The 19613-nt window shown below is 40.1% G+C and overlaps 1 protein-coding gene across 2 annotated transcripts in view; it reads left to right on the top strand.

Moving 5' to 3' along the window:
* The first annotated feature begins 1589 nt into the window (after positions 1–1589).
* HDGFL3 (HDGF like 3) overlaps positions 1590–19613 on the top strand; it is a 75721-nt gene continuing 57697 nt past the window's right edge. The window contains exon 1 of one of the 2 annotated variants that reach the window (XM_007470066.1): positions 1590–1828. In XM_007470066.1, coding sequence (XP_007470128.1) covers positions 1745–1828 — 84 coding nt within the window. In that variant the 5' untranslated portion in view covers positions 1590–1744. The remainder of the gene's footprint in view (positions 1829–19613) is intronic. The other variant, XM_007470065.1, reaches the window with a different exon arrangement.

Below are 19613 nucleotides of genomic sequence, written 5' to 3'. Positions count from 1 at the left end.
AGAACTGTGAGAAATAAATTTCTGTTGTTTATAAGTCACCCAGTCTACAGTATTTACAGTATTTTGTTATAGCAGCCCGAAGGCACTAAGACTTACACAGCCTCTTGCAACAGAGGCAAAAGGACCTAGACTAGTCTACAGTGAGAAAAGAGGAAAAGGTGAAACTGTAGGACTGGTGAGGAAGGGTAAATATCTAAAAAGGAAAATCACCAGATGCAAGTAGTGAGGAGATGCATTAGTGGATAATGTTAAGCACTATTAAAGTAAACAATCCACAAGAAGCCTAGAGAATTTAAAGCCCCATTAAAGGAACACGAGCAGGGGTTAAAACACACGCACAATTCTACATAGCAAGTGAGGAAGACAAATGCTGGGAGGAACTGTAGCCTTTATAAAAGGGGGAGAGGGCAAGAAAGCCTAGAAAAGGGGACAGACACAAACAAGGAGACAAGATGAGGACCACAGAAAGTCTGTTACGCTCAGGAGCTGCGTCAGCTGATCTCTTAAAGATGAGCTTCAGAATGATGAGAGAGGCAGCATTCATTGGGCAGATTCAAAAAAACTTTGTCCAAAATGTTGCCAGGACTGTAAACGAGTGACCTGCCAGAATAAGTCCCTTTCACAAAACTACAGGCCTATAAGGCCCACGCATGGAAAAGCATAACCGCTTCCGGACTTTGGAGTTATGGAGATCCGTGTTCGAATCCCGACTGTCCCGCTTGGCAAATTAGATAACCTCCGGTGACTCTGGTTAGCTTGCCCTGGGTGGGTCACACCGCACTGTGAAGGGCAGGCCTAGGGTGAGACCCCAACTAGGTCGCTGACCCCAGAGCGGTGCTCTTTCCAGCAGCCTGATGCTCTGGGTAGCGGGTCCCTTCGTGCGGCCGGCCCCCGGCCTGGAGCGCCTTTGTGCCCCACTCACCCGAGAGCACTCGCAGAAGCGGCCCGCGGCGGGGAGCCGGGAGGGACACCAGTCAGCAGGAGGTGGCCGTGGGACTGGGGACGCCGGTGGGAGCGCCCCCGATGTGGCGCGGACGGGTGGGGAGGGGGGCGGCCAGGTGGTGATTGGCTGGGCTGCGGCTGGCAGCTCCGGGCCAAGAACAAAAGAGAGCGGGCGGCGGGGGGCCTCTGGAGTAGGCGCTCCCGCCCGCCCGGCGCGGGCTTCGGTGCTGGGGGAAGACTCACCCACCGCCCGCCCTCCGAGCAGCCGGGCTGGCGCGCTCGGTTTCTGCGCGAAAGCCGGCCGTGTACCTAGGAATTAACCGGCCGGCCCTGGAGGGGAGGGGTGGGGAGCGGGAAGTGGTGGTGGTGGGGGATGTTGAGCGCGCGCGAGAACAATAATAAGATCGTGTTTGCGGTCGCTGCCCGAGGAGGAATTCGGAGGAGGCGCGAGGCCCGGTGCTCGCGCCGCGCCCGGGAGCCCGGGAAAGAGGCCGCCGGCGGCAGTGGCGGCATGAAGCAGGCGACGCGGCGCCTGTGAGCAGCGCGCGGCGGCAATAAAACTCAATGCACTTCACTCCGTAAACAAGCAGAATTTTTAAAGGATCCCGAAAAACTGATTCTAAAATTGATAAGCAATTATACCGCCTCGCCGCCGCTTCCCTTCGTCGGAGCGGCAGCTCGTACGCCCGCCCGCCCGGCTCGAGGCCCGCGGGGAGCGCGGCGCAGTCCGTTGGCCCGCGGGGGGGCGGCCTCCCGGCATCTTCGCGGCGCCCAAGGACGACCAGGAAGGGGAGCGGCCGGGATGGCGCGTCCGCGGCCCCGCGAGTACAAGGCGGGCGACCTGGTCTTCGCCAAGATGAAGGGCTACCCGCACTGGCCGGCCCGGGTGAGTACGGCGGCCGCGCGCGGGCCCGCCGCCCACCATTTTCCCCTTCATGATGGCGCGCCCGCCCCCTTTCCCCATCGCCTCAGCCCGGAGCGCGGAGCCCGCCGCGAGCGGCCGACTGCGGCCGGGGCTGAGGGCGCGGGCGGCGCTGCGCAGGGAGGACGGGGCCGCGCCGGAGGCGAGGGTTCCGGGCCGCGCCCGCACCCCGCGAGGGCCGCCATCCTTCCGCCCACTTTCGAAGGCGGCTCCGGCCCCGGCAGGCCCGCCGCTGCCTTCCTCCCGGAAAGCCGGTGGTGACCGGGAGCCCGCGCCGCTGGGAAGCGGGCCTGGAGTGGAGCCATCGCTCCGGGCAGGGTCGTTGGTAGACACCGCGGTCCTGGGCGAACGTCGGGGTACGTAGGGGAGCGTAGTGCAAATGGCTGTCGGAGAGCCGGCGGGCGCCCGCGGCGCAAATCCTGGAAAGGGGTAGTGGTCATTCAGAGCCAGCAGGAGCCTCTTGGCAGTCATTCATCCGTCTGTCGTTGCATCCTTCGCCATCCAGACTTGTTGAGTTTTCCCTGAGCGCGATTCCGGGTGCCCCGCCAGCCCTATTCTTGTCCTGGGGTACGTGCATCATTGGTGCCCATGGTTCTTTTAAACCGACACCAAATAGCCGGGAGCTTGCAGCTTGGCACTGGCTGGTGTGTCCTGTAAGCTCCTCGTGCCTTTTCACCTCCATGTTTGTTTTAGGTCAGATCCCAGACCTTATCCTCGGCCTCTCACAACAGTTCACAATAGCGCTCTCTTTCTGTGTAGCAGGGTTTTCGCTGGGCTCTTTCTCTAGAAAGCATCTGCGTGTAATACATAACATTACATTTTATTAGGCCCTTTGCTAACATGTGTGCTTTGTGTCTTAAAATAAATCCCTTTTACTTTTATTTTATAACAGTTGGCAGTTAATTGCTTGAAATAAGAAACAGTGAAAAGGAGGGTCAAAGCATGTTGAAGATTATGTTAGTAAACTTGAGGAATAGAAGTAGACGTGGGAAATAGTGGCATAAATATGAGTGCAGGCTCTAAATATGTTGTATTATATGCAAGTGAAGGTACTGAGATCCCCCCCCCAAATACACCCATTCACAAAAGGAAGTGACATCATGGGTGGCCAGACTGAAATTTAGTGAAGTTGAAGTAATGGATGGACATAATCACTTTTTTTGTTTTTAGTTTGTCATGATTGTAAAATGGAAAGAACACTGGGTCAGGAATTGGGGGACCCTGGCATCTGGTCTGAGCTCTGTTATGGGCTAATCATCTCAACTGTCTGAATATCCATTTCTGCAACTGTAAAATGATCATCTCTAGGATTCCTTCCAACACTAACAACCTCAGATTTCAAGGGGAAAAAAACAGTCTTATTCAGATTTCGTGAGGCTGTGCAAATAACTTTTCTCCACATCTGAACTGTAGGTTTTCCTTAAATAAGGCAAAGTTTTCATGGTGGAATAATGGGTTATTTTTCCTACTACAGTGCCATAATGCTTTGGGGCAAGATTTGTTACTTTAGGAGTCCTTTAGGGAACCCCTTGAGTATATTCATCAAGTAAGAAATAAACAGCTATAGGGCACATATGTTTATACATAGTTAAAAGTGAATTAAAAGTTAGCATCACCAGTTGGTCATTTTCTTGTAACACAATGGCTTTCTTTAATCTTACCTCTGAAAAATATCTCCTGAGGGTCAAAAAGAAAATAGACTTAAAATTTCATTAACATGTTGCTTGCATATGTTGGCCACCTGTAGTAATTTTGAAACAAAAAAAGTGCTGCAGAAGTAGTCATAGTTGTGTATTTAATTGTACGTAAAATTCCTAGGAGTTATAATTCCAAACCAAGGCAAAATGGAAAATAAAATGAGGAAATAAAATCAATTACATTGTTAGATAAGATACAGTAAATACAGGGGAAAAAATGTGTGTGTTCACATTTAACGCGATCTCCTCAAGGGAAGGACCTAAGTCTCTAATTTTTTTTTTTTTTTTTTTTTTCCTTGCATTATGCGGGCCTCTCACTGTTGTGGCCTCTCCCATTTGCGGAGCACAGGCTCCGGACGCGCAGGCTCAGTGGCCATGGCTCACGGGCCCAGCCGCTCCGCGGCATGTGGGATCTTCCTGAAACGGGGCACGAACCCGCGTCTCCTGCATCGGCAGGCGGACTCTCAAGCACTGCGCCACCAGGGAAGCCCTAAGTCTCTAATTTTTAAAAAATATTTTATAGTGAGTGGCGTGTTGTAATTTCCAAAGAAAGGTAAAGATTAGAAAAAGAAGAAAGATGTTTGAGTCCCTACTCTTTGTTACAGTTGAATGTGTCAGTGTTCTCGTTTTATTTTCATCCCAATTCTGTGAGATAGTATCCCCACTTTACACCTAGCTATAGCTTTGTAGATGATGATATTATCAAGTATGGGGGGGGGAATCCTACTTATTTAAATTTCAAATATTATCCCTTGATATGAAGGCCAGCCATGTTGGGATTCTGTCAATATATGGCCATAAGGAATGAAACGTAGGAGGGAGAACATGGAGGAAACATTTCTTCAGGCTATGGGGAGGAGCTTTCTGATGGTCAGAGCTAGTCCATGTGGCATGGAGAAGTGACTTCTCTGCTGTGGAGAAGTGACTTCTCTTCTGTAGAGAAGACATTTGTTTTGGTCCTAGGAATCCCCTTGTGAGGAATGTGAGCCTAGAGGATTCAGACATCTAGTAAATTTGATCAGGTTGGTTTCAGCTTTTGGCTGAGCTTCACACTGGTATGTTCTGTAATCTAAGTTTCAGTTTACTAGTCTGTAAAATAGGGATAATTCTCACCTCACAGATTTAGTGTATGTAAAAGCACTAAGCAGCAGTACTTGAATGCTCCTATCTTTTTTGCTTTTTGAATTTCTAATTTTTCCCCTGTATCACTACACTATTTAAAATTTTCAGCTATTATGTAGATTTGTTATTTGTCCAGCATTTTATCATGAAAACTTTCAAACATAAAGAGAATTTTAAAAATTGTATAGTGAACAGCCATATATCTACCACCTAGATTCTGCACTTAACATTTTGTTATACTAGCTATATCACCTATTTGTTCACATATCCATCCCTCTATCCATACAGCAGTCCATCTTTTTTTAATGCATTTCAAAGTAAGTTGCAGATAATTTACTCCTAGACACTCCAGAATGTATTTCATTAACTAGAGGTCAATATTTTTAATAGATTCTTTTTTTTCCTTTTGAGGTAAAATTTACATAGACTGAAACACACTTACCTTAAATGTACCATTCAGTGAGTTGACAAATGTATACACTGGTGTAATGCAAGCCCCTACTGGGACAGAACAGTACCAGTACCCAAGAAAGTTCCCTTATGCCTCTTCCCAGTTGATTCTTGTCCTTCTCCCTTTTCAGATATATTATTTTAACATTAAATAGCAACTGGCTGTTTCTAATGGAGTATACTTGCTGTATATGACTTTAAAAATTAGAAGTTCATTTATGCCTAAGGATTAACTAGCTTAATACTAAAAAATACTTATGCTAAAACAAGAGTCTTTGAAGCCTTTTTTTTTAAATGTTTTAAAAATATTTTATTTATTTTTTACTTTTGGCCGCATAGGGTCTTAGTTGAGGCATGCAGGATCTTTCACTGTGGCATGCGGGCTTCTCTCTAGTTCTTCTCTCCAGTTGTGGCGTGTGCACAGGCCTAGTTGCCCCATGGCATGTGGGATCTTAGTTCCCTGACCAGGGATCGAACCCGAGTCCCCTACATTGGAAGGTGGATTCTTTATCACTGAACAACCAGGGAAGTCCCTCTGAAGGCTTTTGATTGTGTACCTTGTTGGTAAAAAAAAAAAAAAAGAAAAATAGAGCATGCATCTCTAAAATGTGTAAATTTACTTTAAAATTACATCTACATGTACTTTTTACTGTTATATATATTATAAGATAAATACAAAAAAACTAATAGGAATGACAGATGATATAGATGATATTTTATGTTTTAAAATTCTTATTGGCAAAATGTCATTAATAGTACTAGATTAAGTTTATATTTTAAAAAGTACTAATTTTTGACATTTTTTTGCCTCCTTCTTGTGAGATCTGACTAGATTGTCACAGTTTTTATCTTTTAAAGAGATATTATAGAATAGAACTGTCAGCTTGGCCATTTCCTTGTTTGCTTGTGCTTACATTATTAGTGTCATCTTTGTAGGACTCCTTTAGCCACTTGTTCATTTAGCGAGAATTCTGTTAGAAATAGATGTTCCATAATTCTACTCAACCAGGCACACACAAATGGCAATAAGTCACAGTATGCCTAAAGTGAATAAATATAATTATGTAAATAAGCACACTAGTGTTAATTGATGTATTGGATATTAGTAAAATTTACTTTTTAGGTGAAAGAATAAGAAACTAAGATAGAAGTTGTACTATTTTCTTCTCAGACCACCTAAAATCATCTTGTGTATCCCCCGAGGTGTGAGCACTCTGCTTATGTTACCCCTACTCTAAAAACTGGAAAAACAAAAAACAATACAAAAACCAAAAAGTCTTAAAGCCCTTGTGTTTCAGTTAAAGAGCTTTTTAGGGCTTCCCTGGTGGCGCAGTGGTTGAGAATCCGCCTGCCGATGCAGGGGACACGGGTTCGCGCCCGGTCTGGGAAGATCCCACATGCCGCGGAGCAGCTAGGCCCGTGAGCCATGGCCGCTGAGCCTGCGCGTCCAGAGCCTGTGCTCCGCAACGGGAGAGGCCACAACAGTGAGAGGCCCGCATACCATAAAAAAAAAAAAAAGAGCTTTTTAAAATATAACTTTATATGAGAACTCTCAAGCATCGTTAATAGGAGAGTAAGTCGATATAACCACTTTAGAAAACTGGCCTGATCTACTGTTGTTAAACACACGCCTGCCTTGTGACTTGGCAGTCTGTTCTAGGCATATGCCCAAGAGAAATGGGTGTTTATGTCCACCAAAAGACTTGTACAGTAATGCTCATATATGGCAGCTTTATCCATAATAGCAGAAGACTGAAAACAACCCAGATGTCCATCAACACGAGAATGGATAAGCAAATTTGTAGTATGTTTGTATAGTGGAGTACTACCCAGCAATAAAAAGGGGCAGACTACTGATGCCCACAAAAATATGGATGAATCTCAAAAATATAAGGTTGAGTGAAAAAAAAGCCAGACACAAGACAGTACATTCTGTATGATCCCATGATGTTCAAAAACAGGCAAAGCTGATCAATGGTGACCAGTTTGTGGTAGGTGGAGGTGGTGGTGGGGTTACTGACTGGTAGGAGGCACTGGAAATGTTCTGTATCTTGATGTGGGTTTGTACGTATGTAAAAATTTATCAGGCTTGCACATGGGGATTTATGTACTATTATGTATATAATGCCTCAATTTGTGTATATAATGCCTCAATTTTAAAAACACACACTTTGTATGAGGTGGGGAAAAAGAAGAATCTAATCCTCCAAGTTTCTTCATGGATTCAATTTCACCATTAGCTTTCAGTGAGAAATTTTTTCCTTTAAGCCTTCAGTCCTACAAAGTTGCATCTTCCTTTGACTATTTTAGAAGCTTCATTTACTACTTCACAGCTTTCTCTTGAGGCTTCTTTGTAGTTCTGGATTCTGCCTCTGTCTTTTGCTTAACTCTACTAGAGTCTTTCTATTCCTTTCATGCGAAATCATTCATTGCTCATCATATTTTTGATCTAGCTCTCCACCTCTCACTTGTTAAAACTTAAGAATAAAGCATTTGACTTACCCCTCTATGACAGTTCAAAGATCTGAACTCTTATTGAACTTTTATTGAGTACCTACCGTATGTAAGGCACTGTACTAGGTGTATTTTTTCATTTTTCTACCAACAGATTAAACTTGCAGCAACTTAAAAACATTGTAATTGAATAAAGTGTTTCCCTATCCTCTATTAATGTAAATACTGGTTGGGAATCCTCAGTTTCTGATCCATAGCACTTTCCTTTTTTTTTTTTGCCTTTGACAGTAAACTGCTAGACTGTGAACCTTTATTTCTGGAGACCAGGCTACATATTTTCAGAGAATCAGTTGACACTTAAATTCTTTTTAATCTCGACATAAAGTAAGGTGTTTATAATCTTTATTATTTTGTCCTGAGTCCACAGAAATCCATCATTGCTTCATTCCTCAGGTAGAGTGGCACAGGCTCACTCAGCCTTTCCCCAAGAGACTATATTCACATTGCCAGTTTGAGACTGGCAAACTGTCTCATTTTCTTCAGCTTAACCCTGGGAGCAAACAGGCAACTTAAACTCAATACCAACATTTACATTTTCTGTCAGCCAGGTGAATCTGTATATCTGGCATATCCCCTTTGGAATGCCCTAATGACTACTTGTTGCCCCATGATTTGAAGAATATTAATTCTCTTAATTCCACTATATGAGATTGTGTTTGATTCTTTTGGAAAATGATGGTTTAAAATGATATATGACTTTGTTGAAACTGTCTATTAGCATTAGAAAAACATTATAGATTAATAAGTATAGTAGAGCAAGAGCCCAAATATTCCTGTTTATTAGAGAAATATCTTCTATTGCAGAAGAGCCTCCAGATGTCTGATCAAAATATAGTCCACTTAATACGGTTGTTAGTCCACTGCAAAAAGATTTCTTAATCATTTCAAGCAGTACTGAAAGCATGGTCTGTGGACTGTTACCTGTCAGTGACAAGATAGATATAGAAATTGAGAGCAAGAGTTTAGAAACCTTTTCAGCAATTTGATAGAGTAACTTTTTGTTTGTGAATCTGATTTAAAATTGAGGTTTGTATTTGTATGCCTTTTAATTTTAATTTTCTAATAATTCATCTTTAATGTATTTTATTAAAATGTCTGTAACTAATTAGAATTTTTTTAAATTGCTCCTTCACCACAGAATAGAAGTACTGACTATATAGGATCCTTAACAGTCAATAGTGTTCCTTGCACCGAAAACAATTTGCTCATACTGTAAACTATTTAAACTATGCTTATTTAAAAGAGAGAATGGACTGACCTTCATGTTATATATTAATTTCAGCTGTGTAACAGAGTTACAGTTATTACACAAGTAATAATGTTCACTGTAGAAAGATTAACATCCCTAGACATAATTACAAGCATCATGAATATGCACCTATATGTTTAGGTACATAATTTTTGTAATATATACAGTTTTGCAAGCTTTTTTCCCCACTAAGCACTGTATCTTTAGAAGACTTTCAATGGCAATGAATATATTTTTATAACATTATTTGTAATAGCCATCTGGTAATTTATGGCGTGGACCTATTTTTATAAATTATAATTACTTGCTATTATAAGACATTTATTTTATTTCCAGTTTTATACTATAAAAGAATACTCTGAGAAACATTCTTTTGGCTTAATTGTTATTTCCTTAGGACAAGTCTCTGGAAATTATATTTCTGAGTCAAGGGGCATGTGCATGTTTTAAAGCTTTGTATTACAAAGATTTAACTGTCTTATCTTACCCAGTACCAGAAGAAGAGAATACTTGTTTTCTCACATATTCATTAAAAGTAGATGATTCAAACTTTTAAAAATCTTTCTCAATTTAATAAGCACAAATATTTAATTGAATTAATTTCTTTGGTTACAAGTTAGGCAGAATATATGTATCATATATGACATTCTATCAATAATGTATATGTGTCTTGATTATCAAATTAGAATGAGTATATATAATAACACTACTATGAGGTAGATATCCCCTTAAGAGAACCAAGACTTAGCTTAAGAAATTCACCTAAAGACAACTTAATTGTCTTAATCCCAGACTATTAAGAATGCCACAAGAACATAAGAAATGTGATATCAGATTAGGTAAAGGACTAAAGAAGCATTTGGCGGTATGTAAAAAGACCATACATATATGTGTGTTTGTAGGGCTCACAAGTTTCTGTGAAGCTGGAAATCTTCAGTCAGAGAACATTTACTATTGTAACATTTATTATATTATCTTTAGTCTATATCTCTTTGAAAGCCCTTTGACACAGGGCAACATAAAAATAAATATTAGCTGTGCATTTAAAGAAAGCAGAGACCCGTTAAAATCAATTCTGAATGAGTAGCACGATGTTGACTTAGTGTAAGTTCTGAAACCTTTATGTGTGAGAGAACACATCTACTTTGAACATCAGGTAGGGTAGTTATGAGAGTTACTGGTTCAGTAGAGCCTAGAAGCTAAATCATAAGAACTACTACTACTAGCCTGTGTAACTTCTTGCCAGTTTACTGCACTCCCAATCTCTGTAACAGCATTTTCCTGTGTACAGTATATCACTGCCATTTGTATATGTAATCTTTCAGCTGATTAAGATGGAGGTAGTAATTGAATTTTTCTACTATATCTTCTTACTTGATAAGAATTTGCTGTAGTTAGTCAGGTAAGTACCATCTGTAGAGTTACAGAGAGCCACGTAGAGGTTAAAAAGAGTGAAATAATCTAATGATTGGTGAGCTCAGACATTTAGAGTGACATCCTCCAGATTTCTGAGCAAGACTTCCTGCCATGTCGGGAAAGACAACTAGACCAGGTGTTAAAAGATAAGCACCTCATTCTACCACTTTCTTGGTTTGTTAGGTTTGGGCATCTTTTTTTTATTACAACCTCTTTGTAAAACAGGGAGAGTGATAATTCTTAGTCTCACCCTTTTTCCTAGTAATAAAATGTGAAAATATACATGAAGAAAGTGTTTGCTAATTAAGTACCTAATAATTAACCTCCTAGAAACACCAGACCTAGTAAAGTCTCAGTAAATGTTTTTGTGGTTTGGCAAGTGTGTCTTTCGGCAGTTTCCTTGTGACTTTATAATAGTGAGTTGGCTTTAGGCTCTGGGACTTGTAGGGACTTCCCATTAATATTACCCCTCCAGATTTCTGAGTGTGATGAGTCATCTCATCCACATAGCTTCAGGATTTGGGGGCAGACTAAGCTGGACTTTGTTGGCAGATAAATGGTGCCTATGAATCAACTACTCCTCCCACTTGATCACTGAAACTCAAGCTCTGAGTGGTTTCCCTAAGCCTGATTAGAGTCTCGAAGGCTCCCCAAAAGTGGACTGGGTAATTCTTACTAACATTAGTAACTTCTTAGTTTCTATCAAAATATGTTTAAGATGAGAGTTGTTGTAAGTGATGGGTTCATTTAGGTTCAGTAGTGGTTAGCAAATATAAAAATGAGTTTCACAGAGATTGAAAAACTTGTATGTTGGGAAAAATGTCAAAAAATAAACCCATGCCTTTAGAGCTCTTCTTCCTTTTTGTCACTGAAGTAGACTTTTGTACTAATGACATCTTTAATTTTGGAGGAAATGCATATTTAGAGGGAGCAGTGTTATGAATTCTCAGTTCATTTTCTTTTTGGAGTTAGCATATGTTAAATGGATTGAAAATTAATTCCCTCAAGACTTCTGTTTGACTTTCAAAATGAGACCAGCTATTTTCAAACAAGGCATAACTGTTCTTATCTCCTTCACTGGACTGCTACATGAGGATTAAGTCAATAATTTTGAAAAAGTATTTAGACCTTGGAAATGAGTCATGGTTGCTGATTGATTCTGTTGCAGTCTACTCTAGTGGCTTTCAGACTTTTTTTGACTGTAACTGACAGTAAGAAATAAATATTAATTTCATACACACACACTAGAAAAAGATTTTCACCACATCATACTATATGTGATGCATCCTGATGTTTTTATATTTCATTTTGTATAAAATCAGGTTGTAACCCACAAAATCAATTTCACTGCCTGTAGTTTGAAAAGTACTGGTCTGGTCTGTTAGGACAAAGGGAAATTAATCTATGTGAGTTATATATGTTTATATAGAACAGTAGTTGGATTTTGAGATGAGTTAATAGTCCTGAGCTTTTTATTCTGCTGTAGCCATAGTCGTACATGGAGGTCACATGAACATAAGAAATGAAAGTTATGTTAGGACACTTAACCACCCTGGCCATTATTTTACTTGATCTCCAAAGGTATACAGATGAAATATTTCTACTCTCATTTTCCTTCTATTCTTTGAACTGCAAATATACCTACTACTTTCTTAGCTTTCTCTACGAAGCTAATTATAGTTTCATACATATGGCTTGTTGAGGATAATAAGCTTCATACATTTGCTAACTAGTTAGTGATAAACACTGACTATCTAGTGTTCCCTGGCTGATAATATTGAGGTTCTGGGGTTTTCTTGGGTTTGTGAGACTAGACTGTGGAGGTATCAGGCTATCTATGACTGGGATTGATATGGGCTTTTGTTAAGTCCAGAAAACCTATAGGTGGGGTAGGTTTGTGGTACCCTCTGAGGTGGATGTAAAGTCATGGGACTACCACATTTCTAATGGTTCTGTATTTTCTTTACAATCACTTTTGTCCAATCAAAAAGATTTCCTTGCTACTATTTAGATAACAGCAATCTTAGAAGAGACAATCTAATATTGATGATAGTAAGACACTCTTCAATTTCTGAAAAAGATATATTTCTGAAAAGTTATAGTAAGCACAGTTTTATATCTCACATCTGGCTGACTGACTCACACAAAATAAGTACACTTCTATTGGAAAATAGCCCCACTATACTAAGTGGAAGTATCTGGAAACAAAAGGGTTAGGTTAATCTTTGTGTTAAGTCAGGTATTCAAGAACTCTGGTGGTTTTCCGCTCAGCTTTTTGTCACTGCTGTTGTTCACTGGCCCTGTCTTGTGCTAGGTGGGGTGGCGGGTGAAGGACAGAGCCTTTGATAGAGTTATGAAATTTGATGGTCTCCATTGTTCATTTTTAATAAGCTCCTTATCTGGGGCAAATATTTATTTAACTACAAGGGATCAGGTAACTCAGAACAAATGTGTCCCTTGTTTTTAATATTGTCATAAAAGCAAATTACAGAAGTAGGGCAGCTCAGCAAGAGCGGGCGGTTAGAGAAGTTTGTTGAAGTGAAATAGAGATGATGGTGATTGAAGACCCCTCCTTTGCGCCACTAAAATTGCTTCTCATTCAATATTGTAAACTCTAAAAAATAAGGCCTTGACCTTTCCGTTTTCTCTGGGTATCCCAGCTACCTCCTGGCTTCACTCCTTCCTTATCCAAATTAGACCTACATGATTACTTGAACTGCTCTCACCCCATGCACACTTTCATGCATTCACCCTACAAACTCCTGCTGAGACCAACTAGACATAATCACAAAGGCATGCAGACTGGGGCTGCTCCAGGATTAATTTCAGTTAGGTCCTCAACACTGCTCATCACTCCTTTTACTTGACCTGGGTCAGCTCCTTGTCCATCCTCCTCAGGTGTTAGTAGATATTTTTACTACCCTCTTCCAACTCAACCTCTTTCCCCTTATTTTCAGCAAATTATTTTACTTTCATATTTTATATGTTCATTCTCAAGGTGCAGTGGAAGAGCAGGAGCTTTATGTGCAGATAAAGCCGTATCTGCTTACTGTCTCTATCCCTCAACAGATGAATGACCTTGGGTACCTAATCTCTTTGCTTTGATGGACTGTAAAATGGAGACAATAATGGCTTCTTTTCGGGGTTATTTCAAGGATTTTGAACATAAAGAACCTGAAGTTGTTGTTATTGTTGTTGTTGTTTTAAGAATCTGAAGTTTAAGGGATGATCAAAAAATGTTGTTTTCCCTCTCTATCGCCTCTTCCCCATCCTCCCCTTCTTGCTTGACCCCACCCTTTTCCTTTCTTCATTCAACATTCAGCAACTATTGATATTTTTGAGTGTTTGTTGTGTCCCAAACACTAACACCCTAATAGATGCTGGGGGTAGAGAGGTAACCTAAACAAAGTTTTGTTCTCATAGACTTGAAGTCATCAGCCTCTTCCCCTCCACTGACTTTCCCTCTTCAGACTAGAAAGAATAATCTCTCCTATCTTCCAGGCACCACTCTCTCTGCTTTCCTTGGTAGCCAAACTTCTTTAAATAACTGACCTTACTGTCTCTTTCTCACCCCTCTCCCAGAAGTCACCATCACCTGCCAATTAATAGAATTCATTTCAATCCTAATTGTTGCCTCTGTGGAAATTAACACTGCTATTAAAAAATTCTCTTCTCTTGACTTCCCTCCTGTGTTTCTTTTGAAAGATTCTTCTGCTTCTCTAACCATACCTGTACAGGTTCTTCTTTGGCTTCAAGCCACCATTCTTCTAAATTTCTTTTTCAGGCCCAGACTTAATGATTGTGAGCTTCAAATCCATACATCCGTTTACCTACTAGACAGCTCCATCTAGCTGTCCCCTCAGGTACCACAAATTCATCATCAAAAGTAATCTAGCCACCCCTCCCAACCCAAGTATGCCTGTTTTACTTAAAGATTACTATTTAGCCAGTCACCCCCAAAAACAAAGACCTCAAATTATCCTAGATGCTCCTTATTCTTTGCCTCCAACATCTTATTGATCACCTAATGATGTCAAGATGGGCTGTGCAAATGGAGGCCTGGTGGTAGTTCTGATAGAGAAAAATAGTGTGAAATTTGATTCATTATACAGCCCAGGGCAGCGTAAGAGTGCTAAACACAAAAGAACCTGAGGCGTATTCATGTTGTAAACAGGATATAATTCCAACAAAACAGTATGACATTAAATTATTAATTTAGATTTTTTGGTGTCATTTTATTTCTAAATAATATATAAATTTATCTTGGTTTTATAATGTATTGTTATAATAGTACTGTTATATTTGTGCACATTTCAGAACATGATAAAATTTTATGACAGCTGGGGTCCACATCATGTTGATATATTCCTTTTTTTAAAATTTATTTTATTGCAGTATAGTTGATTTATAATGTGTTAATTACTATACAGCAAAGTGATTCGGTTATACCTACATATACATACTTTTTCATATTCTTTTCCATTATGGTTTATCACAGGATATTGAATATAGTTCCCTGTGTAGGACCTTGTTGTTTATCCATTCTATGTACAATAATTTGCATCTGCTAACCCCAAACTCCCAATCCATCCCTCCCTAGCCCCCCTCCCCCCTTGGCAACCACAAGTCTGTTCTCTAGGACTGTGAGTCTGTTTCTGTGTTGTAGGTAGGTTCATGTGTCATATTTTAAATTACACATATAAGTGATATCATATGGTATTTTATCTGACTTACTTAGCATGATAATCTCTAGGTCCATCCATGTTGCTGCAAATGGCATTATTTCATTCCTTTTTATGGCTGAGTAATGCTTCATTCTATATATATACCACATCTTCTTTATCCATTCATCTGTCAGTGGGCATTTAGGTTGTTTCTATGTTTTGGCTATTGTAAATAGTGCTGCAGTGAACACTGGGGTGCACGTATCGTTTTGTTTTGTTTTTTTTCCGGTATGCAGGCCTCTCACTGTTGTGGTCTCTCCCGTTGCGGAGCACAGGCTCCAGACGCACAGGCTCAGCGGCCATGGCTCACGGGCCCAGCCGCTCTGCGGCATGTGGGATCTTCCCGGACCGGGGCACGAACCCGTGTCCCCTGCATTGGCAGGCGGACTCTCAACCACTGCGCCACCAGGGAAGCCCGCATGTATCTTTTTGAATTATAGTTTTCTCTAGATATATGCCCAGGAATGGGATTGCAGGATCATGTGGCAACTCTATTTTTAGTTTTTTAAGGAACCCCCATACTGTTTTCCATTGATGTATTCTTTTATTCCTATTTTTCTAAGAATTATCAAGAATGGAAGTTAAATTTTGTCAAAGTTAAATTTTGTCAAATTGTAATAGTTTTGTAAGTTTTCTCTTTTGACCTTGTTATTAATTATATATTTTAAATATTAAATTGTACTTGTATACCTGGAATACACCTTACTTTGTTTCAGTACAGTAACCCCCCCTTATCCATGGAGATACATTACAGTACCCCCAGTGGATGCCTGAAATTGCAGATAATACTTAGCCCTATGTATACGTTTTTTCCTGTACCTATGTACCCATGATAGAGTTTAATTTATAAATTAGGCATGGTAAAATATTAAATAAATAATAAAACAGTTATATCAATACACTGTAATAAAAGTTACGTGAATGTGGTCTCTCTCAAAATATCTTATTGTATAAATTTAATGCCTTTTCCATCTTAACACTTATAATGCACTATGGCCATAACTTTTGCAGTTTGGAGTGCAACAGCAAAACTAGCATGAATTTCTTTTTCCTTCACAATTTCATGGATAGAATATTCTTTCATACAGTAGATCTTAGCAACTTCAGCAAATGGTATTTTTTCTCTCCTTATTAAGTCGAGAACTTTCACCTTTTCACTTAATGAAAGCACTTCACAGCTTCTCTTTGGCATATCCAAATTGCCAGCATCACTACTCTTATGCTTTGCAGCCCTCATTAAGTAAAATCAAGGCTACTTGAACACAAGCACTGCAATACTGCAACAGTTGATCTGATAACTGAGACAGCTACTAAGTTATTAACAGGTAGGATATGCTGGACAAAGGGATAATTCATGTCCCACTCCAGGATGGCTTGAGATTTCATAAGACTACTGAGAATGGCGTGCAATTTAAAACTTATGAATTGTTTATTTCTGGAATTTTCCATTAAATATTTTTGGACCATGGTTGATCACAGGTAACTGAAACCACAGAAAATGAAACTGCAGATAATGGGGGACTATTGTACATACATTTCTCTTTTTGTTGAGATATAATTTAGGTAACATAAAATTCACCTATTTAAGTTATACAGTTCAGTAGTTTTTATTCTATTCACAATGCCGTACAACTATTGCTAATTCTAGAACATTTTTATCACCCCAAAAGGAAATGCATACCCATTAAGCAGTCCGTCATCATCCATCCTTACCCCCAATCCATGACAATCACTAATCTACTTTGTCTCTAAGAATTTCCTTATTCTGGATATTTCATTTGAAGGTATCATAGAATATATGGCCAATTGGACTTCCCTGGTGGTGGACTTCCCTGGTGGTGCACTGGCAGGTGGATTCTTAACCACACATGTTCGAGCCCTGGTCCAGGAAGATCCCACATGCCGCGGAGCAACTAAGCCCATGCATCACAACTACTGAGCCTGCACTCTAGAGCCCGCATACCACAACTACTGAGCCCACGTGCCACAGTTACTGAAGCCCACGCACCTAGAGCCCATGCTCCACAGCAAGAGAAGCCACCGCAATGAGAAGCCCGTGCACTGCAATGAAGAGTAGCCCCTGCTCGCCACAACTAGAGAAAGCCTGCACACAGCAGTGAAGACCAAACATAGCCATAAATAAATAAATAAACAAACAAATAAATAAATTTATTATTTTTTTTGCGGTACACGGGCCTCTCACTGCTGTGGCCTCTCCCGTTGCGGAGTACAGGCTCCAGACACGCAGGCTCAGCAGCCATGGCTCACTGGCCCAGCCGCTCCGCGGCACGAATCCGTGTCCCCTGCATCGGCAGGCGGACTCTCAACCACTGCGCCACCAGGGAAGCCCAAATAAATTTATTTTTAAAAAAAGAATATATGGCCAATTATGTCTGGCTTCTTTAATTTAACATAATATTTTCAAAGTTTATCCATGTTGTAGCGTGTATCAGTAGTTTATTCCTTTTATTTATTGTTTATTTAATATTCATTTATTTATTTGGTTGTGCCAGGTCTTAGTTGCAGCAGGTGTGCCCCTTAGTTGTGGCTCGCTAGCTCCTTAGTTGTGGCATGCGAATTCTTAGTTGCGGCATGCATGTAGGATCCAGTTCCCCGATGAGAGATCAAACCCAGGCCCCCTGCATTGGGAGCACGGATCCCCAACCACGATGCCACCAGGGAAGTCCCAGTAGTTTATTCCTTTTAATGTCTGAATAACATTCCATAGGTACTCCACATTTTGTTTATCTGTTCATCAGTTGATGGGTATTTGGGTCATTTCCACTTTGGGCTGTTATAAATAATGCTGCGATGAACATATGTGTACAATTTTTATGTGGATTTAATGTTTTCAGTCTCTTGGGTATATACTTAGGAATGGAATTGCTGGGTCATATGGTAACTCTTTGTTTAACCCTTTGAGAAGTTCCCAGGCTCTTTTCCAAAGCTGTTATACCATTGTACATTTCATATAGCCTAATGACCTTGACTAGAACCTCCAGTACAATGTTGAATAGAAGTGGCCAAAGTGGACATCCTTGTCTTGTTCCTTATCTTATGCAGGAAATTTTAGTCTTCCACAATTAAGTATGACGTTAGCTGTGGGTTTTTCATAGATGCCCTTTATCAGGTTGAGGGTGTTTCATTGTATTCCTAGTTTGTTGAATGTTTTTATCACGGAAGGATGTTGGATTTTGTCAGATGCTTTTCCCACATCTATTGAGATAACCATGTGATGTTTTGTCTTTTGTTCTATTAATATGGTGTATTATATTGATTGATTTTTGTGTGTTAAACCAATCTCACATTCTTGGAATAAAACTTCTTGGTCATGGTGCATAATTCTTTTTATACATTGCTGGATTCTGTTTGCTAATAAGAAATAGAATCCCTGACACATGACGGTTGAACTTATAATTTTTCGACTTCATGATGGTACAAAAGTGATACACATTCAGTAGAAACCACACTTCAGGTTTTGAATTTTGATCTTTTCTCAGGCTAGCGATATGCAGTAAGATACTTTCTCCTGATGCTGGGCAGTGGCAGTGAGCCGTAGCTCCCAGTCAGCCACACTGTCACTAGGGTAAACAGCCAGTACACTTAGAACCATTCCGTATCCATACAACCATTCTGTATTTCACTTTCAGAATGGTATTCCATAAATTACGTGAGATGCTCAACATTTTATTATAAAATAGGCTTTGTGTTAGATTGTTTTGCCCAACTGTAGGTTAATATAAGTGTTCTGAGCACATTTAAAGTAGGCTAGGCTAAGCTATGATATTCTGTATGTTAGGTGTATTAAATGCATTTCTGTCTTAATGATAATTTCAGTTTATGATGGGTTTATTGGGATGTAACTCCATCATAAGTTGAGGAAGATCTGTATTTTTGTTGTAGATTTTTGCATCTATAGTCGTAAGTGATACTGATCTATAGTTCTGTTTTCTTGTGATGTCTGTTTCTGGGATCCTGGTATCAGAGTAATACAGGCCTCAAAAAATGAGTTGGGGACTGTTCCCTCCTCTTCTGTTTTTTGAAAGAGTTTGTGAAGGATTGGTATTAATTCTTTAAGTGTTTGGTATGATTCACTAATGAAGCTATCTGGACCTGAGCTTTTCTTTATGGGTGTTTTTTTAAAAATTTTAAACAGCTTTATTGAGATTTAACTGACATAAAATATTGTGTAAATTTAAGGTGTACAATGTGTTGATTCGATACACTTACACATTATAAAGTGATTACGCTAGTAGGGTTAGTTAGCACTTCAGTCACCTCACATAATTACCATTTCTTTTGTAGTGAGAACTTTTAAGATTTACTCTCAGCAACTTTCAAGTCTATACAGTATTGTTAATTATAATCACCATGCTGTATGTTAGATCCCCAAAACTTATTCATCTTATATAACTGGAATTTGTATCCTTTGACCAACATCTCCCAATTTCCCCTACCCTCCAGTCCCTAGCAACCATCATTCTACTCTTGTTTCTATGAGTTGTGCTTTTTTAGATTCTTTGTGGTAGTTTTTTTAATTATTTATGGTATTTTTTAATAATTCAATCTCCTATTAT

Source organism: Lipotes vexillifer, unplaced genomic scaffold (genome assembly GCF_000442215.2).
Source record: "Lipotes vexillifer unplaced genomic scaffold, Lipotes_vexillifer_v1.1 scaffold532, whole genome shotgun sequence".
In the NCBI taxonomy this organism is placed as follows: domain Eukaryota; kingdom Metazoa; phylum Chordata; class Mammalia; order Artiodactyla; family Lipotidae; genus Lipotes; species Lipotes vexillifer.
The sequence above is the reverse complement of the archived record's forward strand: the minus strand, read 5'-3'. Positions and strand labels throughout refer to the sequence as shown.